Source organism: Salvelinus namaycush, chromosome 16, assembly GCF_016432855.1.
Source record: "Salvelinus namaycush isolate Seneca chromosome 16, SaNama_1.0, whole genome shotgun sequence".
Lineage (NCBI taxonomy): Eukaryota > Metazoa > Chordata > Actinopteri > Salmoniformes > Salmonidae > Salvelinus > Salvelinus namaycush.
Genome location: NC_052322.1, coordinates 18834591 through 18859098, shown reverse-complemented (window position 1 = coordinate 18859098; position 24508 = coordinate 18834591). Strand labels below are relative to the sequence as shown.

Genomic DNA, 24508 nt, shown 5'->3' with positions numbered 1-24508 from the left:
GGTAAATTTATAGAACGAAAACCATAATGAGATTGGAACTCTTCTATACCCCTCAAAATAAGAATTTTCAGAGCAGGTTCCTACCTCATTTACAGTAATTAGGTTTCTACTGTAGCAGCTGACTGTATGGCTATATTAGTACCATTTGGGATGCAGCCTATGAATGAGTGTTCTGTACAGTGTTCTCTCTTTCAGCATTAGCCATCCCAGCAGACACTGCTACTCTCATCATCTCCCTCTGTGTCTGGCCCAGAGGAGTAAGAAGGTCCTGGACAGCAGTACTGAGCGTGTGTGTGTAGAACTGAATGGATGACCAGACAGAATAGCAGTTGGGAGACAGTCCGTCTCCTGGTCTGGCCTTGGCTTGGACCGAACCGAAGATCGTGTGTCAGACTGAAGGCCGTGTGTCATGGCTCTACATGGTCCAAAATAATTTGTTATTATAGTACAGCACATTTAACTGGTATTCCCCTCCACAGTGACACAGTCAGTGAGTCATAAATAGCTCCAGTAATTCGGTCTAGTGATAATGTGACAATGTCATATTTGGTGTTTTTGTGACGATCCCATTTGACAGTTTGTTGGCATTGCTGACTGAAGACTCTCCTCTTGTACAGTAATGCATTATCTTAAGTGTATTTGCGTCAGTCCGCCAAGGCTGTGCGGCAGCCGGTTCCTCAAAGCGGAAGAGGAAAACGTCGCTGCTGTAACGGTTTACTCGTTATGTTTGGGCGCAGGCCAGATCTCAATATCTGCTGCTGGGGAGAGAGAGAGAGAGGAAGGGAGAGGAGGGGTGGAAGGTCAAGAGCTCCACAGATTCAGTTTGAGTCACTGTACTTGAGTTAGTTCGGTTTCCCCTTGTTGTGAGGAGATGATTTTGAAGAGTTAGTTGAGTGACTGCATGTTTGTGATCTTGTTCAGATAGTCCCATCCCAAGCTGAGGTTTGGACCAACGCTTTTGAAATCTGTTCTACATATTATTTGTAACTGTTTGTGGAGCAGAGGGCCTCAACCAACCCACTATCACAGATTATTGTGAAATAGACACAAAATACTTATTGGAAATTTGACATAGTAACTGCACAAAAAAAAGTTGTGTCCAGTACACAATTTTGTATACAGTGCATTTCAATTACAGATAGCACTGTTGGCATGTGGAAACAGTGCCAGGGAAACTATACAAAAGCATGGATTGCTGTCATACCTTGTCCATTGACTGCTTACAGGGTAAGGAAACCAATGTCATTTTGTAATTTGGGTAAACTATCTAAGCAACCCACTCTCTATCTGTAATTGAAATGCACTGTATACAAAATTGTGTACTGGACACAACTTTTTTTTGTGCAGTTACTATGCCAAATTTCCAATAAGTATTTTGTGTCTATTTCACAATCTGTGGTTAAGGTCCTCTGCTCCACAGGAGGAGGGAGGTTGTTCGGGGGAGGCTGTGTGTGCATATAACAATCCAAACATTGTGTGTTCGAATCACATCTTGGACAACTTTAGCATTTTAGCTAATCACCAACTTTGTAACTAGTTACTACTTTTTAACTATGTAACTATCATGTTACCTAACCTTGTTGCCTCAACAGTGCATCTTGAGCTAACTTTTCTGTTGGCAGTTTTCTTTTTTTCCTTCTTTACATTTTTTTTAACCTTTATTTAACAAGTCAGTTAAGAACAAATTCTTATTTACAATGACGGCCTACACCGGCCAAACCTGGACGACGCTGGGCCAATTGTGCGCCGCCCTATGGGACTCCCAATCACGGGTGGTTGTGATACAGCCTGGAATCTAACCAGGGTGTCTGTAGTGACGCCTCACGCCCTGAGATGCAGTGCCTTAGACCGCTGCGCTACTCGGGAGCCCAGGGCAGTTTTCTTGACTGTATTCCAGGTGATTCCTGCCTTCTTAATTTAATGGCTCCAGTCCTCCTGCCCTTTTTCCAATCTTTACATCATATGTAGGCCTACCAGTTCCCTGGGCGGCTGTCTGTGCCTTACCATTCCCATTGCATCCAGGGTTAACGACTGCAGATGGTGACTGCAGCCATCCGGCCCGCCGCTGGGATGCCAACAAAATGGGAATGTGTTTTTTCCCGGCTGGCTTAAAGCAATTATAATAGTGTTCAAGTGACATAAGCTTTGCAGCTGGGAGGAAGACTAACTGTGGAATGGGTAAAAAGCTGTGTTTGGGTGGCAAGGGGGCGAGAGGAATTTGGCTTCTGGCTGCCTCTCTCTAACCTCATCAGAAACTCCATTGGGTTAAGCCTGGGAAGATCAATGGAAGATTAGCAGTTTCCATCATTTATATATTACCCCTTAATTTGTCAACCCTGTATAAATAGTGGCAGCAACCAGTGGAATTATTGCCTCGCTTATGTATCGTTTAACATTTCTGCTGATTGCAGAAGCAATCATTTATACTGAGGAGTCTGTTTATGGCCTCAACACTAGCAGCCTAAACCAATGAATTTAATGCTGGAACCATCAGACTGAGGTCGGTTGGGGTCGTTAGTGTCTGATGGCGTAGGTGGGTCTCGCTTTGGGAGATGCAGAGAAGCCACAAATGTTTTTCTTGTGTACACTCATTCCCAACAATATTCCCAGCAGTAGATTGCTCAAGGTCTCCTTATTAAACGTTGGCTATGCTGTAGTTTTTTTTATTGCAACATGAAAACATGCTGCCAAAAAATAATATATTTGTTTCTGAAAATATGACCAAATTGTTCAATGAAATGTACCCTTCCTATGATGGCACTACTGTGGGTTTCTAGGCTTGGCTGAGATGCACTGTCTGACCTAGAGGTCGACCGATTATGATTTTTCAACGCCGATACCGATTATTGGAGGACCAAAAAAAGCTGATACCGATTAATCGGACGATTTTTATTTATTTATTTATTTATAATAATGACAATTACAACAGTTATTATAGGACTATTTCTCTATATACCATTTGTATTTCATATACCTTTGACTATTGGATGTTCTTATAGGCACTTTAGTATTGCCAGTGTAACAGTATAGCTTCCGTCCCTCTCCTCGCCCCTACCTGGGCTCGAACCAGGAACACATCGACAAACGGCCACCGTCGAGGCATCGTTACCCATCGTAGAGCAAGGGGAACAACTACTCCAAGTCTCAGAGCGAGTGACGTTTGAAACGCTATTAGTGCACACCCCGCTAACTAGCTAGCCATTTCACATCGGTAACACCAGCCTAATCTCGGGAGTTGATAGGTGTGAAGTCATAAACAGCTCAATGCTTGAAGCACAGCGAAGAGCTGCTGGCAAAACGCATGAAAGTGCTGTTTGAATGAATGCTTACGAGCGTGCTGCTGCCTACCACCGCTCAGTCAGACTGCTCTATCAAATCATAGACTTAATTATAACATAATAACACACAGAAATACGAGCCTTAGGTCATTCATATGGTCAAATCCGGAAACTATCATTAAGAAAACAAAACGTTTATTCTTTCCGTGAAATTAGGAACCGTTCCGTAAACTAAATATGCAGGTTTAAAAAAATGTATCTCTGTGTATTGATTTTAAGAAAGGCATTGATGTTTATGGTTAGGTACATTCGTGCAATGATTGTGTTTTTTTTCGCAAATGCGCTTTTGTTAAGTCATCCCCCGTTTGGCAAAGTTGGTCTTCACAGTTTGCAACGAGCCAGCCGGCCCAAACTGTTGCATATAGCCTGACTCTGTTGCACAGAACGCAAGAGAAGTGACACAATTTATCTAGTTCAAAGAAATTCATGTTAGCAGGCAATATTAACTAAATATGCAGGTTTAAAAATATATACTTGTGTATTGATTTTAAGAAAGGCGTTGATGTTTATGGTTAGGTACACATTGGTGCAACGACAGTGCTTTTTTCGGGAATGCGCTTGTTAAATAACCGTTTGGAGAAGTAAGCTGTGACTCAATGATAAATGAACAGGCACCGCATCGATTATATGCAACACAGGACAAGCTAGATAAACTAGTAATATCATCAACCATGTGTAGTTAACTAGTGATTATGTTAAGATTGATTGTTTTTTATGAGATACGTTTAATGCTAGCTAGCACCTTACCTTGGCTCCTTGCTGCACTCGCATAACAGGTAGTCAGGCTGCCACGCAGTCTCCTCGTGGAGTGCAATGTAATCGGCCATGATCGGTGTCCAAAAATGCCGATTACCGATTGTTATGAAAACTTGAAATCGGCCCTAATTAATCGGCCATTCCGATTAATCGGTCGACCTCTAGTCTGACCCTAAACCAAACCTCTACCAGCATGTTTCTATAGCACTGGGGCTGTCACCTCCACGCTGGCTATGACAACATCAGAGCGGTGGTGAATCTGCTGGCCATTCTAGAACCCAGGGGCAGACTGGGACAAGAATTTGTCCCTGGCATTTTATCCACACCAGCCCGCATCACTATGGAGCCTGTCTGCTTAAGCCATATATGTTATAAATCCAAGCTAATGACAGGCTGTATTGCAAATTTGTGCCTGTCATGTGTTCCCCTGCATCAACACCTACTATTACAGAGCTCCAGACTTAACAGTTTCCCCTGGTGTCAGTGGTGCCACTGACTTTTACAGTTAGTGGCACCAGGACCCAAATCACGAGTAATCATCTTATAAAGTCATTCATAGTGCTTTATGAAAAACTATAATAAAATAAAAATAATTTTTTTTGGGTCACATACACATATTTAGCAGATGTTATTGCGGGTGTAGCAAAATGCTTGTGTTCTTAGCTCCAACATGGCCGCTCGGTCATTGGTCATCCATATATTTATGATGACCGTTCAAAAGTTAAGGGTCACTTAGAAATGTCCTTGTTTTTTGAAAGAAAATCATATTTTTTGTCCATTAAAATAACATCAAATTGATCAGAAATACAGTGTAGACATTGTTAATGTTGTAAATGAATATTGTAGCTGGAAATGGCAGATATTTTAATGGAATATCTACATAGGCGTACAGAGGCCCATTATCAGCAACCATCACTCCTGTGTTCCAATGGTACGCTGTGTTAGCTAATCCAAGTTTATCATTTTAAAAGGCTAATTGATCATTAGAAACCCCTTTTGCAATTCTGTTAGCACAGCTGGAAACTGTTGTTCTGATTAAAGAAGCAATAAAACTAGCCTTCTTTAGATTAGTTGAGTATCTGGAGCATAGGCATTTGTGGTTTCGATTACAGGCTCAAAATGGCCAGAAACAAAGACCTTTTTTCTAAAACTAGTCAGTCTATTCTTGTTCTGAGGAATTAAGGCTATTCCATGCAAGAAATTGCCAAGGAACTGAAGATCTCGTACAACGCTGTGTACTACTCCCTTCACAGAACAGTGCAAACTGTCTCTAACCAGAATAGAAAGAGGAGTGGGAGGCCCCGGTGCACAACTGAGCAAGAGGACAAGTACGTTAGTGTTTAGTTTGAGAAACAGACGCCTCACAAGTCCTCAACTGGCAGCTTCATTAAATAGTACCCGCAAAACACCAGTCTCAACGTCAACAGTGAAGAGGCTGATATCCTAAACTAGCCTCTCAAAGCACTTCATGATGACAGAAGTGAGTGCTACGAGGCGATAGTCATTTAGTTCAGTTACCTTTGCTTTCTTGGGTATGGAAACAATAGTGGACATCTTGAAGCAAGTGGGGACAGCAGACTGGGATAGGGAGAGATTGAATATGTACGTAAACACTGCAGACAGCTGGTTTGCGCATGCTCTGAGGATCCGGCTAGGAATGCCGTCTGAGCCGGTAGCCTTGCGAGGGTTAACACGCTTAAATGTCTTACTCACTTCAGCCACGGAGAAGGAGAGCCCACAGTCCTTTGGAGCGGGCCACGTTAGTGGCCCTGTGTTATCCTCAAAGCGGGCGAAGAAGGTGTTTAGCTTGGCTGGAAGCAAGACGTCGGTGTCCGCGACATGGTTGGTTTTCCCATTGTAGTCCATGATTGTCCTGCCGCATACATCTCGTGTCTGAGCCGTTGAATTGCGACTCCAATTTGTCTCTGTACTGACATTTTGCCTGTTTGATTGCCTTACGGAGGGAATAACTACACTGTTTGTATTCAGCCATTTTCCCTGTCACCTTGCCATGGTTAAATGCAGTGGTTTGCGCTTTCAGTTTTGCCGCGAATTCTGTCATCTATCCACGGTTTCTGGTTTGGGTAGGTTTTAATAGTCACAGTAGGAACAACATTCCTTATGCACTTCCTGATGTACTCAGTCACCGTATCCGTGTATTCGTCGATGTTATTCTCAGAGGCTACCCGGAACATATCCCAGTCCGCATGATCAAAACAGTCTTGAAACATGAATTTCGATTGATCAGACCAGCGCTGAATAGAACTTAGCATGGGTACTTCCTGTTTAAATTTCTGCCTATAGGAAGGGAGGAGCAAAAGGGAATCGTGATCAGATTTGCCGACATGAGGGCGTAAACATTTCGAAAAGTTGAGTAGCAGTTGTCCAATGTCTTATCAGTGCGAGTACTACAGTCAATGTGTTGGTAGAACTTCTGTAGCGCTTTCCTCAAATTTGCTTTGTTAAAATCCACAGCTACAATAAATGCAGCCCCAGGATATGTGGTTTACAGTTTGCATAAAGTCCAGTGTAGTTCTCTGAGGGCCGTGTACTGAGAACCCAGATGGCTGACTGGACTGGGACAGTATCTCCCGAGAGAGCCATGTTTCCGTGAAACAGAGTATGTTACAATCCCTGATGTCTCTCTGGAAGGAGTTCCTCGCCCTGAGCTCGTCTACTTTATTATCCAGAGACTGATCATTAGCGAGTAATATACTCGGAAGTGGTGGATAGTGTGCCTCCTCCTGGGTCGGATTAGAAGTCCACTCCGAATACCTCTTCTCCACCTGCGGTGTTTTGGAGCAGCCTCTGGAATAAGTTAAATTGCCCTGGTGGGTACGAACAAAGGATCCAATTCGGGAAAGTTGTATTCCTGGTCGTAATGCTGGTGAGTTACCGCCGCTCTGATATCCAAAAGTTCTTTCCAGCGTATGTAATAACACAAAACAATTTCTGGGCTAATAATGTAAGAAATAACACACAAAAAAACAAAATACTGCAAATCTGTTGACTCCATCTTAATACATAGACTACTGAGGTATTCAAGAAGTAAGTTGTTTCATCTAACACATCCAATGCAGGATTCAAGCTGTTTTGTTAAACCCAATCCAGTGATTGTCATGAATTCTGGGTTGACAATTAGACCATAGTTGCTTTGTTTTACTCCAGGATTTCCAGATATATGCAATTAATTTCTATTGAAAAAATAAATACATCTTTATGTGCACTAACTAATAGCATAGGCTAATTAATTTGGGGTTCAACACCTGAGGAAGTGGAAACTCAAAACATATTAACTAGATCGCTTACTCTAAATATAATACCCACTGCTAGCCATGTATTCATCCAACAGTAAATATAATGTCCCCAATTATTTTTTGCAGTTGTAGGCTATGACCCATGAGGCCCATAGGCCTATGCCCTCGCAATGGCTGTTGCATATCTGTATCTCAAAGCCATATCAAATATCATGGTTGTAAAATAGTTGCTGTTGAGAAATAAAAAATTACAGGAATCATGAGGATAATGTTCGACCAAATCATGGTTTTTGCCGCCCAATAAATAGGACGTTTTGAGTGAGGTGACTATGTAGAATGTGCTTTTTCCACATTTATAGACACCCTTTTAGTTTTTTAAGATCCATGATCTTGGCTGTCTAACTGATGACAGTCGAAACAGATCTCTTTGCTGATGCCGGGTTTGACTTTGAATGTGAGCTTGCATGACCTCAGCTCAGCCTATCAGAAAACAGGGCTGGCCCATCTTGGTAGTGGGACTGGACGTTGCCCACTGATCAGTCCAAATGCTCATTATAGATTAGTATAACAGAAAAATATTGCCAACATCTTAGAATCTTAACAGGCACATGGGCTGTGTCAGCCATGTCACCTTTTTTCATTGTTTTATTTGTATATGTAAAAATATATATTTTTTTTCTGTCAATTTCGAGCAGCCCATCTGGCAATTGCCAGAAGGCCAATCTGCCCCTGCTTGGCATATTAAACCTCATATAATGTGGAACTCTTACTTCTTTTCTGAATCTCTGAGATCACTCATTCAAATTCTGATGTAGATATTGTAATGATGTCTCCCTGAGTTCCTAAAACAGTCAACGACATTCTCTGTAGATTTGAAAGTGCCTGGTGTATGCATGAAGCATCCGAAATGACTGCCCCTTTCCACTACACCTCCCCTCTGCTCTGTCTTAATCCTCAGAGGGCCAGACGGTCTCCTCCCTCCATATACACATAAAGCCGTTTCTAAATCCAGCAATCAGCCAACTACACTTAGGCCTTTATGAAAATGCTAATGCTAGCTAGACTGATCCCCTGCCAGATAAAGGCCCATTAAATGCTAATTGTTCCTTATTTACAATACTTTCAGATCACTATCAAGGTGTGAGTGGGTGTGTGGGTGGTGAGGTAGTGAAAACACACCCCTGTTTCCAGTTTGCTGATGAAAGCCTTTTCCCCTCATTTTGTTGTTTCCTGAGTTTTTTCCCTTTGAAATGATATCCTCAACTGTTGGCCTGTATTCAGATCAGATTCTCAATAGATGTAGTAAGCCTACTTTCTTTGGCTTGTTTTTCCCCCCGCGTACTGTCTTTGTTTGAATTTACACTGGACAAGGATTTGTAAAAAAACGAATATTCGACTGTACTCATGCTCATTTTTACATCTTCAAATTTGTTGAAAGTGTCTTACTCAAAAGTCCAGCCAAAACGTTTATTTTTCTAGGAGTTGAAGAAAGCGAAAGGTGACTTTTTCTCTGTGGATCTGAATGTTTGCGTCGGAGTCATCTCTTCCTATCATAACAAGCACTGAAATATGAATGGCCAAATCAGGTCCCCACAGCATTGTGGTCTATTCATTAACAAATGATGAACCAAAGAATATGCTATGGAGTTCATATGAACACATTTTTGCCAAACTTCTCTGTGTGTTTAGAAATGTGAAGAGGGAATCAATCCGTGACGGCGAAGGTTCTCTGGGATTTCCATTATTCTACAGGTGGAGCACCATTAGCTGCTCTTCAGGGAGCTTCCCTCCTCAGTACACACACGGCCGGAAACCGGTAAACTCTCTCTCTCTCTCTGAGCCAGATGGCCATGTTTTTAGTTCCCTCTTCAAAAATAAAAAAAACAATGGATTTCTGCCCTTCATTTTGGTTGGGTTGCTCTGTATCTCTTTAGAGATAATGCGACCAGTCAGACCACCACTGGTTATAGTGTGACATTAAATCCATATCCTCAGATGCATGCCCTTGCCCTGTGTTAGGCCTCAGTATGTTTTCAACACCATAAGGTTTAGCTGACACCTACTCCTTCCAGGCTCTCAGTTTGTAGTCTCCTACAAACTTTGATTCTATGCAGAAAGTATTAAAGTCATGGCCAATGTCTAAATCCTAACTAAGACACTGTGGCAAGGATGACCAAAGATGTTTGACTAAAGCTGGTTTCAGAGTCCAGGGTGGCTCCTCTGGACTCTGTCTGGACCCTGCTGGGCAGTTCTCCCCTGAGTGAAGATGTTAAACATAGCGGTACCGTAAACTACCTCACATCATTGGGTGACTGACCTGGAGCAGGAAAGGGTGTGCTCTTCCTGTGTTTTAGGAAGACCCCTCAGGCTCTACTCCACTCATTGCCCTCTTCTCTTCCCTCTGTCTTCTGCCCACTTCACTGTCCAGCACCATGCCAGTGGTGATAGGATAATTGGAGCCGCAATGAGGTAATGGCTACACTGTGCTGGTTCAGCCAGACTGTCTACTGGAAAAATGTCTGTCAATTTAGCCATGGCTCTTAGTCCTGGTTCAGTGGTTCGTCTCAAAGTTCTCATTCACAAGCATTTCGCTACACCCGCAATAACATCTGCTAAATATGTGTATGTGACCAATAAAATGTTATTTGATTCCGTGGCTGTCTTTGTTTCTCCGTCATTGAATATTCTGTCCTTGTGATCTTTAGCCTGGTTGGCTGGTCCTCAGACTCACCTGTAAGACCACGTGTTGCTTGGGTTCATGCTATCCGGGATCCTTGGGACGTCCATACCCCCCATTGAAGTTGACATTTAAAATGGTGAAGGTAAGGGTTAGGTAAGGGTAGGGATTATGGTTAGGGTTTAGGGTAGGGACTTTCCAAGGATCTCGAATAGCACTTATCGTGTTGCTGGTGGATCTGGTGAAGGGGTTCTTTGTTCTGGCTTTACGTTTACCACAGGGTTACAGCAGCTAGTTGTCTGTCCCAGACCTGTCTTTACGTTTACCACAGGGTTACAGCAGCTAGTTGTCTGTCCCAGACCTGGCTTTATGTTTACCACAGGGTTACAGCAGCTAGTTGTCTGTCCCAGACCTGGCTTTACGTTTACCACAGGGTTACAGCAGCTAGTTGTCTGCCCCAGACCTGGCTTTACATTTACCACAGGGTTACAGCAGCTAGATGTCTGTCCCAGACCTGTCTTTACGTTTACCACAGGGTTACAGCAGCTAGTTGTCTGTCCCAGACCTGTCTTTACGTTTACCACAGGGTTACAGCAGCTAGTTGTCTGTCCCAGACCTGGCTTTATGTTTACCACAGGGTTACAGCAGCTAGTTGTCTGTCCCAGACCTGGCTTTACGTTTACCACAGGGTTACAGCAGCTAGTTGTCTGCCCCAGACCTGGCTTTACATTTACCACAGGGTTACAGCAGCTAGATGTCTGTCCCAGACCTGTCTTTACGTTTACCACAGGGTTACAGCAGCTAGTTGTCTGTCCCAGACCTGTCTTTACGTTTACCACAGGGTTACAGCAGCTAGTTGTCTGTCCCAGACCTGGCTTTACGTTTACCACAGGGTTACAGCAGCTAGTTGTCTGTCCCAGACCTGGCTTTACGTTTACCACAGAGTTACAGCAGCTAGTTGTCTGTCCCAGACCTGGCTTTACATTTACCACAGGGTTAAAGCAGCTAGTTGTCTGTCCCAGACCTGTCTTTACGTTTACCACAGGGTTACAGCAGCTAGATGTCTGTCCCAGACCTGTCTTTACGTTTACCACAGGGTTACAGCAGCTAGATGTCTGTCCCAGACCTGTCTTTACGTTTACCACAGGGTTACAGCAGCTAAATGTCTGTCCCAGACCTGTCTTTACGTTTACCACAGGGTTACAGCAGCTAGATGTCTGTCCCGGACCTGTCTTTACGTTTACCACAGGGTTACAGCAGCTAGATGTCTGTCCCAGACCTGTCTTTACGTTTACCACAGAGTTACAGCAGCTAGTTGTCTGTCCCAGACCTGGCTTTACGTTTACCACAGGGTTACAGCAGCTAGTTGTCTGTCCCAGACCTGGCTTTACGTTTACCACAGGGTTACAGCAGCTAGATGTCTGTCCCAGACCTGGCTTTACGTTTAGCTTACTGCAGGGTTAGATGTGTTAGCTAGATGTCTGTCTAGAGGAACAGGGCCATACAGCTGTGGAAACAACAGTGTGACTCCACTTAGGCTGTTTGCTTTCTTGTTTTCACATCCAATTTGCCCCACGGGGATCTCTCCGTTGTGTGTGTGTGTGTTTGATGGAGAGAGCGGGAGAGAATGTCACATGCGCACATGTTTCAGCAACAATTACACATGGTTACAATATTATGTAACAGTACTGTGGTGGAACCTGTTCAAATGTTTTTGAAGTAGGGGTATAGCTTTGTGAGCAGTAAAACGTGTGTACCGGCTCTGCATCATGCTTAAACTGTTGACTGGGAGGTGTGGAAGGCATTTTAAAATTCATACCAGACCAGGAGTAGATCTTAACCAATTACAATGACAAAAAAGACTACAGATAGCATTAGCAAACCAATCCCGCTGATCTAGGTTGCCATACCTCAGCTGTTATGTTGCTGAGGGAGGTAGCAGGTTAGGTAGAGGTGACATAGTGACATTTGAATGACCGAATGTTTCTTCTCTCTCCTAACAGTGTCAGTGTGGTGATCGGTGCTCCCAAGGCCAATACCAGCCAGCGCAACATCACAGAGGGCGGGTCCGTGTACTACTGCCCATGGAGTCTCGGCCAATCAGAGTGCCACAACATTGAGTTTGACAATCAAGGTAAACCCGGTTATTGGCAGACTACGATCAGTGTGACTTTACTACTTTAGGTCCTGAACATACCTCCTCACTGTCTGAACTTGATTTAAATTAGATTTTAAGATGATAAATTACATGGATTTACTTAATCACAAATGTACATGACGCGTGAAGACATGGTGTTTCAGCAGATTTGATGATTCCATAGCATAATGACAGCTGTCCTTCAGTTCCTGTAACACATACCACGTATCTCCTCATGTAGTCCTGACTGGTGACTCGAGAGCTTGAGACTCTTGTGACTGTTGTGAACTGGAGAGTTTAGAGCATGGTTGCACACAGTAAAGTCGCTCAAGCCGCTCAAAGTACTTCTTAAAGCCACTGGTCCACGGCCACCATGCTTTGGTGGCCGGCAGGTGATCATCTGTCACTGTTCTACTCCACTGATACTCCTTTGTTTGACACGTTGGTTCCTGGAAACTAGATGATCCCTTTAAGCATGTCATTAGTGTCTTTCTTTTTGGGACGACAAGAATAACGGAGTGTTTTAGACAAGGGTATCTTCCCTTTAGGCTGAAACAAAATAAATGTCACTTGACCAGTTGAAACAAAAGAAATGTCACGACATACAACGACAATACAGTGCATTCGGAAAGTATTCAGACCCCTTCCCTTTTTCCACATTTTGTTACGTTACAGCCTTATTCTAAAATGTATTAAATAAATAAAAAATCCTCATCAATCTACACACAATATCCCATTATGACAGTGACATTTAAAAAAGAAAATGTTTGCAAATGTATTCAAAATCAAAAACAGAAATACCTTATTTACATAAGTATTCAGACCCTTTGCTATGAGACTCAAAATTGAGCTCAGTAACATCCTATTTTCATTGATCATCCTTGGAGACTTATATCTCCCTCACTAACTTTAAGCATCAGCTATCTGAGCAGCTTACCGATCGCTGCAGCTGTACACAGCCCATCTGTAAATAGCCCATCCAACTACCTACCTCATCCCCATATGGTTTTTATTTACTTTTTTTGCTCTTTTGCACACCAGTATTTCTACTTGCATGTCATCATCTGCACATCTATCACTTCAGTGTTCATTTGCTAAATTGTAATTACTTCGCTACTATGGCCTATTTATTGCCTTGCCTCCTTACTCCATTTGCACACACAGTATATAGATTTTTCTATTGTGTTATTGACTGTACTTTTGTTTATCCCATGTGTAACTCTGTGTTGTTTGTGTCGCACTGCTTTGCTTTATCTTGGCCAGGTCGCAGTTGTAAATGAGAACTTGCTCTCAACTGGACTACCTGGTTAAATATTTTGATTTTTTAAAATAAATCCTTGAGATGTTTCTAGTCCAGAGTCCAGAGAGATCCTTGATGAAAACTTGCTCCAGAGCGCTCAGAACCTCAGACTGGGGCAAAGTTTCACCTTCCAACAGGACAATTACCCAAAGCACACAGCCAAGACAATGAAGAAGTGTCTTTGAATGGTCCAAGACAATGAAGGAGTTTCTGAATGTCTTTGAGTGGTCCAGCCAGAGGCCGGACTTAAACCCGATCGAACATCTCTGGAGAGACCTGAAAAGGGCTGTGCAGCGATGCTCCCCATCCAACCTGACAGAGCTTGATAGGATCTGTAGAGAGAAATGGGAGAAACTCCCCCAATACAGATGTGCCGCTTCCCAGATTTTTTTAAAGATCCATTTCTCAAATGTCTCAAGGCTTAAAATTCCTTCTTTTAACCTGTCTCCTCCCCTTCATCTACACTGATTTTGAAGTGGATTTAACAAGTGACATCAGTAAGGGATCACAGCTTTCACCTGGTCAGTCTATGTCATGGAAAGAGCAGTTCCTAATGTTTTGTACACTCTGTGTATTTGGTCTAGCGAATATTGCCAACAAGCTTCATTTGAACCTGAATGTAAAAAGGTAGAACGACAGTAAGAGTCCCTGGTTGATGGGTCAACGATCATGCACTATTCAGAGAGGTGGAGCAATGTTCCAGTGACTGGACAGTTGAAGGAGCCGTTTGCTTTTAGAGGAATGAGTAACGGGTAAGTTAAAGAGTGACAGAGCTATTGGAAAGAAATCTGCTGTGTATTGTGTAAATTAGATCATCCTTCCTCTGACGCGCACACACACACACACACACACACACACACACACACACACACACACACACACACACACACACACACACACACACACACACACACACACACACACACACACACACACACACACACACACACACACACACACACACACACACACACACCACTGTCCTATTGCATGTGTTACACATGGATAGTGGTGTGTGGGTGTGTGTGCGCTCCCCAGTCAGTGCAGCGGGGGACTGTTGGCTTGTTTCCTGGGAAATCAAAGAGAATAGTGCTGAGAGCCAAGACTGATTTACTGGCCATAAGGCACATTAGGGGAGAAATATTCCACTGCAGCAGATTTCTGTTTTCACAAGCTCCGTTTAACAGTTGATTTGAAGGAATCCAACTGCAGGTCGCCTCTTTCTTTTGGTGTTTTCCTTCCCTTTTCTCTAGCAACAGATTAGAAAATGTGTTGCACATCCTTGGATGCTGGCTGAGGGCCATGATCGTCACAGTGATGTAATGTGCAGCAGGCAGGCGAGCAGCAGAGCGTTGGGGTGAAGGATAGTCCCTTAGGGTTTTAGACAGTGTGTACTTCATTTTACTTAATGGGCTTTGAAAGCACACATTTGATTTGTGTGGAAGAGCCAATTCAGCCACCTGGACCGGCATGCAAGAACATAGCACTTCTGTCTGTATGACATAGGAGATATGTTTTCCTTTATTTTCCTATGACATGGCTAGAGCTCAGCTGACTGTGGTATATATTATACTGCTAATATATTAGTATTGATGCTTTTTATGAGAGGTGTGTTTATTTGTGTGACATTATTCAGGTTCTTCCCTAAGTGTGGGCGAGGTCTTCCTTGAGCCTGACCGAGGGTACAGGCCCACTTAATTAGAGCCTCCTAATTGGGTCAAAGTGGTCATGGGAGAGCCTCCTCCACCCCTCCTCGCCTACCTCTCCACTTCCCCTTCCACTTCCACTAAGATAAGGAAAAACTGCCCAGGGACCTGAGAGAGAGAAAGAGGGAGGAAACCAGAGCCCTGTCTCTCCATCTCTCAATCTGACCCTCTTCCTCCGGCCAGTAACTCCCCCAGGGCCAGCTGATGTGATGAGTGAATTTTGCCATTTTTCTTTGACCCCATCCGCCCTGCACTCTAACCCAAGATGCAGGCTCTAAACTCCTCTAATGGGTCTCCTCTCGCACAGTTCAAAGGGGGGAGTGTCTGTGGACACACTCCAGACCTCACCCCATCCCATCCACCCCTCTGCTGTTCTGTCCCAGGAGAGAGAGGGGTAGAGAGACACTAGTCACTGCAGCACTTCTACCCAAGTCTACCCAAGTTCACTGAAATAACATTACACGACATGTTATTGCGACATGTGTCTGCTAGCTTTTCCTTCAGATCTTGTTTGTATCAACCCGTGTTAGGCTTTGGGCATTTTTGCATGACTCAGGCTGACTTGTCTTGCCTGCAGCCACGCAGAGCCTCTTAACCAACTGATCTTTTCATCTCTCCATCTGTCACACTGTATGAACGCCAATGTACCGTCTCTGACATGGACAATAAGAGCAGCGACAGACTCTGAGCTTACGTCACAGCCGCTCAGTGTAGTTAGAGAACACCCCAAAACCCTGCATGTGTTTTTTGTTGTTGTCGCCATTTTGGGCTGACAGTCTTGTACTTTGAACGTAGCGATGATGTCACTGACATAACTGTAGAGATGTCATGTTGAATATTATTTTCTGTTTCACCATGACCAGGTGCTTAAGAAGAGTCCGACTACTATATTGTTCTGAAATGTGAATAAAATGTCTTTCCCTGCTCATACTCATGGTTTCCGGGGTAGTGTTTCCCAAACACACATGCCTGTTTGGCTTGAATGTCTCCTCAGTGTCACCCCCTTCACTTTATCAAAACAGAGGCCCCTGAGTTATGAAAACCGGAGGAAAGTATGCTTCAGGGAGAGGGACTGTGACGTGTGTAGTGCAGATTATTGCAGTGCAGTTGAAGAAACAAGTCTCTTAGATCTTTTAATGTGTTAGGCATGTTATTTGTTGTATCGCTAAAGAGTGTCTTTCCACACGTGAAGGAGTGGCACACATGAACAGGGGTGCTGTGTGCCCATGAGTAATGCTGGAGAGAAAGCCTGGTGATACAGTAAATCTACTGTGCTGTTATTAAACGGCCCTAATCCCCACTTCTTTCCTAGCGGGGCAGGGGGAGATCAAACTCCCTGAGAGAGGGATAAAGAGAGGAGGGAGGGAGGGAGATGGAGAAAGAAAGCGAAATAGTGGGAGAGAGTAGACAGGAGAGAGACTATTAGAGAAAGAGGAGAGTGTGCCTGAGCAGGGATGACTGAGGTTGCTAGGAGGAAACAGAGCCAGAGCGTTTGTTTTCCTTGGACACAGCCGCCCCTCTTTCTGTCTTTCCAACAAGACACAGAGCAGAGCAGGCCCTCACCCAGATCCAGAGATCTCAGAGCTGGCTGGGGCCAGGGTGGAGGAGGAGGCTGACACACAGTCTACTTTCCTCACGTCCACAGGTCACAATCTCTGGCTCTCACCACCAGGCCCCCACCACCAGGCCCCCTTCCCGACAGATGGATATGGCTCTATTGCAACACGCTTATGGTTTAACTGTAGAGAATAGTGATGGGGAAAAGAGAAGTAGGCTGGGGTGAACTTGCTGAGCTGCTGGGGTTAGTGGTTCAGAATCAAAATGAAATTTGTTTGGTACAAGTTCCACTGGATACGTCTTGTCTGAATTCCAAGCCTTTAGAAAACTTGTTACAGGATGTTTCATGGTATGTGAACTGTATAAACCAATTTGTGTTTCGATTTTGTTTCTCACCATAGCAACACAGATGTTGCATCAGTCTTGCCAATAAAACATCCTGTTTGAACCTGACTCTACAAGCCATCTGTCTTGTCACCTGCTCCTGTCCTGTCAGAGAGGTAGCGTCCTAAATGGCACCCTATTCCCTACATAGTGCACCACTCTGGTCAAAGGTAGTGCACTATATAGGAAAAGTGTTCCATTTGGTAACGCTCTGGGTTACAGGCCAGGTGGCCAAAAAGAGCCAGGGTCAGTGAGGTCATGCCAGAGAACTGTCTCTAGTTGACATCTGAACAGTGAGGACAGGAACTATATTGCGGCATAAGGTTCTGGTGAACACCAAGGTTTTCCTCTAGATCCTAGATACATACAGCCTCTGAACATTGAGTACCAAATACTTTCAAGTTTTTCACTATGTTCATCTCTGGAATGTTCTTCATGAGAAACTTGGTGGGTGTTTAATGATGCAGTATGTAAGTTATGTAGTGCCAGATGACTAGATGTTTGGATGACGTTGTCTGGAGGAGAACTACAATGATTCATTAGGGACTTTTTTTTAGTCGTCACTCATTCACTCGGTTATTTTTCTGTTCCTCCCAGGGGACCGAACAGTCACACTCAACACCACAGACTACCAGGCTGAAGTCAAGTCCCACCAGTGGTTCGGCGCCACCGTCCGTTCCCACGACGACACCATTCTGGTAAGATGACCCTCACTGACTCAGAGACAGGGGTGGAGAAAGTCAGTTTACTTTCAACTTTGGTCTCTACAGCTCAGAGTCCCTCAACTGTTATGATGACTGGCGTTCATGTCAAGGGGTTGTATATGTTCATTGTTCAAAGTTTGTCTTAAAGGTCTGTGTCTATTGGTTTGTTGTGACTGCTCCAATTTTCACCTCCAGTCTCTCTCTCTGAGGAGAAGTGTTTTGCGCTCCTGTGACTTCAAAGTTGAGACACCTGTATTTTTTGCTGATTGTGTGGGACGTAACCTGGATTTAGTTACATGGTTACTTTGCTCCAGATGTAACATTGACCTCTCTCTGGGTCTCCATCGAGTTCAACGGGGTGTTGCTGTAACTGACAGAAAAACTCCCCCCTCTACCTCCCCCCTCCTATAGGCCTGCGCCCCTCTGTACTCCTGGAGAACCAAAGCAGACCTGCCCCAGTCAGATATCACAGGAACCTGCTACCTCTCTGTCAAGAACTTCACCAAGTTTGTGGAATATGCTCCCTGTCGCACAGGTAATTATTTTCTGTTATGTGATACATTTCCCATAAAGACACACCATAACCCCAAAAGAACGTTCCATCCGCCTTCCTGTAGCGCTCCTAGTTAAGAGTATCACTCCATAAATAACTTAGGTATTCCTTTTATATCAGCATCCATCTTTCTAATGATGTTCTCTCTGCCAGCCAACTACCCCACCACCCCACACTACAGGTGACTCCTGTGGCCTACCTCTGACACGGCAGCTGTCCACACAGCAGGCTATTAGAGAGGGGTTAAGTGGAGTGCCCGAGGGCCACAACAGACGGGATGTTTAGAGTCTCAAGTAACAATACTGAGTAACCACTTCCAGAGACATCACACACTAGCTGTGGATAAAGAATTTACCCCCCTTAGATGCAATCCATCATGTTAGCCCAATATTGACTAGTCTATCCCTACTGCTGTGGTAGTGACTGGCTGCCTTGGTTCTGTTCAGAATGCCCAGCTGAGTCATTGAACTCCACAGGTTCCGAAGTAATTCAAAATTCAACATTCTAAAGTATTGGTTAAATATAAGGCAGAATTTATGGATCTTTCAAGTTGCTTTTTCAAATCGGAAAAATGACTGATTTATGAACCTCTCTGTTTTTTTCAGAATTCATTAACGAGGGGGGCCAGGGCTACTGTCAGGGGGGATTCAGTGCTGATTTCACCAAGGTAACACTTCCTCTCATTCAGTACCAGAGCTTTATCAACTAATATGGACTAGAAACACATGATCTCATTCTGTCTCTCTCTCAGGATGGGAAAGTGGTGCTTGGAGGACCAGGCAGCTTCTTCTGGCAAGGTACACATCTCAACAACCCCTTGAGACAACAAGTTGTAGTATTCTGAAGTTATTTGTGTGAAACCTGAGAGGATCTTTCCATTCACTCCCTGCTTCCTGTGTCTTCTCAGGTCAGGTGATCTCAGCAGCCAAAGAAGAGATCATCAAAGCTTACTACCCAGGGTACTTCATGCAGTCTGTAGAGGGACAGATCCAGACCAGACAGGCTCAGCTCAAATATGACGACAGCTACCGCGGTAAGACTTTTCCTCTCATAATTCTACCACTCCCCTTACTTTCCACACATGCTGGTTTCCTGTGCAGGCTACTTGAGTCAGAACTAAGATTGGGAAACGTCACCACAATTCTTCTAAATCAAATCGTTTCCCAATCACCACAATTCTTCTAAATTAAAATCAAATCGTTTCCCAATCACCACAATTCTTCTAACCTTCTGACCTCTGATAAAAGGTGGACTGATGTATATTTGTTCAAAGTACATGCCTTAATCCCTAGATTACTCTTCAAGAGAAATGGAAGTCCAAGGGCTCTGAACGCTTGATATCATATGACTAATGTCTGCTTTCTTGTGGTCTTGCAGGTTACTCTGTTGCGGTCGGGGAATTCAGTGGAGATGAGGTGGAAGGTAAGAGATCTGTACCACAGACCTTCACAGGCCTGCACAACAGAGCGCCATTAAAGATATAGAATGTTTACTATACCTGAAGTAAACGCAATTCATCTCACCTATAAGATTCTGTCCCCCTACTAAGTTGGAAAACTGCAATCTCAGGAATTCTCAGAGTTCGACAGCTGTGACCTTTGTGATATTTCCCTTCCTTAATCTTCCCTTTTTCTGTTTTTCCCCCTGTCTGTGCACCTCTCAGATTTTGTGGCTGGGGTCCCAAAAGGAGACATGCTATACGGTTTGGTAAGAAAACCTCATCACCACTCTAGTTTTGAGAGGAGATTGATTTTGAAAGGGAGGGCTATAGGCTTGGGGGAGAAATAGAGCCTGAGATAACGAAAGTAGCCGTAGCTGTGTTTAGTGAATGTAGAAGTGATGAATACCATATCACTGGCCTACTCTATACATACAGTATGTTGGACCTCAGGGATTTTGACCATATGTTCTGTGTGTGTGTGTGTGTGTGTGTGTGTGTGTGTGTGTGTGTGTGTGTGTGTGTGTGTGTGTGTGTGTGTGTGTGTGTGTGTGTGTGTGTGTGTGTGTGTGTGTGTGTGTGTGCGCTCCGCAGGTGTCTGTTTTAAATGGCACTGATCTGAAGTCCATGCTCGACTACACTGGTGAACAGGTGAGCATTCAAACCTCCCCAGCGCTAACTCGTTAGGGTTATAACACACATAACCCATTGGTTTTAACTCAAGTGTGGTTTTTCACACAGACTGTGGTTCCATAACTTGCTGTTTCTCATGGCAACTCTTAATCTCTTGAGTCTGTGTACTGGAGCACTGATGATATAAGCAAAATAATTTCCTTTACAAGTTTCTGTTAACTGGGTTTCAAGCCCACTGTGGTTTTCTGTAAAACATAATTATTGAAGTAAAAGTGCAGAAGCAATTTTCCCCAAATGAGAAGCATGATTCTTCCTGTGAATGGAATGGAGGTAGTGTGAGCCCCTTTTTAATGGTGCTGATTGGTTCAGCTGAATAAATAAAATCATAAGAGTGTATTTGCTAACCCTGGGAGTCTGGGAATCAAGCTGTTTCTGTGTCTTTGTTACTTCAGATGTGTTTTACAGACAGGACAAATAAGACTAACAAAACAGCTTCAAGTTAGACCAAGCAAGAACCATCGCTTTTCATTTACCATTTCTTCTCTCTCCCAGGAGTTTCTTCTACTGGATATTTTTATTCAAGTAGATTCACTGTACTTTAGAAGTCCCTTTGCTTAAAAGAAGCTTTACTATTTTGAGCCTTTTTGAACCCAGATACATGGTGATGTTCTAGAGTTGTGACGATGATGTACTCTGATGTTTTCTCAGATGGGCTCCTATTTTGGGTATGCTGTGGCCACAGCTGACATCAATAACGACGGGTAAGTACAGTCTAACAGGACAGTCTAACAGGACATTCTCACCATATATTCTCACCCATGAGTTGGGTGGTGGTGGCAAATTGGATTTGTCCAGTAATGTTACAGGACATTTTTTTATCAGTAATGAAGGGTGAGTAGGAGTCAGTTCTCACATAGCATTCTCACCATAGGTTCACACCCATTTTGAATGTGCTCGGTGGTGACCAATGACCATTTTTTTATGGGAAACTCCAGTCGTCTATGTCAAAAAGGCAACTAGGGTTGCACAATTCTGGAAACTTAAATACATGTCCAAGTTTTTCCAACCTGGATTTCTGGAAAGTATACAGCATTTTGCCACCCTAGTCTGTACACTATATATGTCGGTAACCGTGTGTGTTCCTCCCTCTCCTCAGTATGGCTGACCTGTTGGTGGGAGCTCCCATGTATATGACCCGGGGGTCAGATAGTCGCCTGGAGGAGGTGGGCCGTATGTACGTCTATCTGCAACGTGGACCCCTGGACCTGGAGCCAACCCTTAACCTGACCGGAACCCAGGTGTTCGGGAGGTTTGGTAGCACCATCGCCGCTCTGGGAGATCTCAACCAGGACGGATACAATGGTGAGAGATGGAGGAGTGGTAGGAATGGGAGTTTAACGGGGAGAAGAAAAAGATGTTTCACAAGCATTTTTTTTTGTGTGTCACAATCTTGGTTTTGAGAGTCTACTACATGTAGTTTTGTTAGTCTCATGCAGTTCATTCAAAGTCCTAGTAGACTGTAAAGTTGAGTGATCTCACGGTCTTCTCCTACTCTCTCCTCTTCTCTGATTGGTAGACGTGGCCATCAGCTGTCCATTCGGTGGAGATGACCAGCAGGGATTGGTTCTCATCTACAATGGATTTGCTGGAGGGCTCAGGGACACGCCCTCTCAGGTCATAGCTGGCCAATGGGCTTCAGGCACTGTGCCCGCAAGCTTTGGATTTGCCCTCCGAGGGGCTAAAGACCTGGACATGAATGGTTACCCAGGTGAGTGACAAAACTAATATGTTTTGAAGACCTCTCATGCTGCTGATTTTAGCATATTATCAACTTAATACTTTTAAAAATGTATTTATAAAAATAATAATAATAATTAGGGGGTTGATCAGCTTTAATATTGCAGATAGATTGTAGCTTCCATCAATAATTGTCTGCATCATTTCCAATCCCCCATATATATTTTTTTACAGACAGACAGACAGGCAGACAGACAGGCAGACAGACAGACAGACAGACAGACAGACAGACAGACAGACAGACAGACAGACAGACAGACAGACAGACAGACAGACAGACAGACAGACAGACAGACAGAGTGCATTCGGAAATATTCAGACCCCTTTACTTTTTCCACATTTTGTTAAGTTACAGCCTTATTCTAAAATTGATCCAATTGTTATTTTATCAATCTACACACAATACCCCATAATGACGAAGCAAAAACAGATTTTTTTTGTTGCAAATGTATTAAACATAAAACAATTATCACATTTACATAAGTATTCAGACCTTTTACGCAGTACTTTGTTGAAGCACCTTTGGCAGCGATTACAGCCTTGAGTCTTTTGGGGTATGATGCTACAAGCTTGGCACACCTGTATTGGGGGTGGGGGTTCTCCCATTCTTCTCTGCAGATCCTCTCAATCTCTGTCAGGTTGGATGGGGAGCGTCACTGCACAGCTATTTTCAGGTCTCTCCAGAGGTGTTCGATTGGGTTCAAGTCCAGGCTCTGGCTGGGCCACTCAAGGACATTCAGAGACTTGTCCCGAAGCCACTCCTGCATTGTCTTGGTTGTGTGCTTAGGGTTGTTGTCCTGTTGGAAGGTGAACCTTCGCCGCGGTCTGAGGTCCTGAGCGCTCTGGAGCAGATTTTCATCAAGGATCTCTCTGTACTTTGCTCCTTTCATCTTTCCCTTGATCCTGACTAGTCTACCAGTCCCTATCGCTGCAAAACATCCTCACAGCATGATGCTGCCAACACCATGATTCACCGTAGGGATGGTGCCAGGTTTCCTCCAGACGTAACACTTGGCATTCAGGCCAAAGAGTTTAATCTTGGTTTCATCAGACCAGATACTCTTGTTCCTCATGGTCTGAGAGTCCTTTAGGTGCCTTTTGGCAAACTCCAAGCCGGCTGTCATGTGCCTTTTACAGAGGAGTGGCTTCTGTCTGGCCACTCTACCATAAAGGCCTGATTGGTGGAGTGCTGCAGAGATGGTTGTCCTTCTGGAAGGTTCTCCCATCTCCACAGAGGAACTCTGGAGCTCTGTCAGTGTGACCATTGGGTTCTTGGTCACCTCCCTGGTCATGGTCCTTCTCCCCCAATTGCTAAGTTTGGCAGGGCGGCCAGCTCTAGCAAGAGTCTTGATGGTTCCAAACTTCTTACATTTAAGAATGACGGAGGCCACTGTATTCTTGGGGACCTTCAATGCTGCAGAAATGTTTTGGTACCCTTCCCCAGATCTGGGCATCAACACAATCCTGTCTCGCTGCTCTATGGACAATTCCTTTGACCTCATGGCTGGGTTTTTGCTCTGACATGCGCTGTCAACTATGGGATGTTATATAGACAGGTGTGTGCCTTTCCAAATCATCTCCAATCAATTGAATTTACCACATGCGGACTCCAATCAAGTTGTAGAAACATCTCAAGGATTATCGATGGAAACAGGATGCAACTGAGCTCAATTTCGAGTTTCATAGCCAAGGGTCTGAATACTTATGTAAATAAGTTATTTATGTTTTTTTTCTAAAAACCTGTTTTTGCATTTTCATTATGTAGTATTGTGTGTAGGTTGATAATTTAATAAATTTTAGAATAAGGCGGTGATGTAACAAAATGTGGGAAAAGTCAAGGGGTCTGAATACATATACAGTACCAGTCAAAAGCTTGGACACACCTACTCATTCAAGGGTTTTTCTTTATTTTGACTATTTTCTACATTGTAGAATAATAGTAAAGACATCAAAACTATGATATAACACATATGGAATCATGTTGTAACCAAAAAAGTGTTAAACAAATCAAAATATATTTTATATTTGAGATTCTTCAAAGTAGCCACCCTTTGCCTTGATGACAGTTTTGCACACTATTGGCATTCTCTCAACCACCTTCACCTGGAATGCTTTTCCAACAGTCTCGAAGGAGTTCCCATATATGCTTAGCACTTGTTGGCTGCTTTTCCGTCATTCTGCGGTCCAACTCATCCCAAACCATCTCAATTGGGTTGAGGTCTTGTGATTGTGGAGGCCAGGTCATCTGATGCAGCACTCCATCACTCTCCT

General features: G+C 43.8%; 1 protein-coding gene across 1 annotated transcript in view; it reads left to right on the top strand.

The window, feature by feature from the left end:
* LOC120061104 (integrin alpha-5-like) overlaps positions 1–24508 on the top strand; it is a 55722-nt gene that overhangs the window by 8725 nt on the left and 22489 nt on the right. Inside the window, exons 2-13 of the mRNA XM_039010653.1 lie at positions 12032–12162; positions 17710–17810; positions 18228–18351; positions 18975–19036; positions 19121–19166; positions 19277–19402; positions 19747–19791; positions 20033–20076; positions 20402–20458; positions 21149–21201; positions 21597–21802; positions 22017–22208. Of these exons, the coding sequence (XP_038866581.1) occupies positions 12032–12162; positions 17710–17810; positions 18228–18351; positions 18975–19036; positions 19121–19166; positions 19277–19402; positions 19747–19791; positions 20033–20076; positions 20402–20458; positions 21149–21201; positions 21597–21802; positions 22017–22208 (1187 nt within the window). The remainder of the gene's footprint in view (positions 1–12031; positions 12163–17709; positions 17811–18227; positions 18352–18974; positions 19037–19120; positions 19167–19276; positions 19403–19746; positions 19792–20032; positions 20077–20401; positions 20459–21148; positions 21202–21596; positions 21803–22016; positions 22209–24508) is intronic.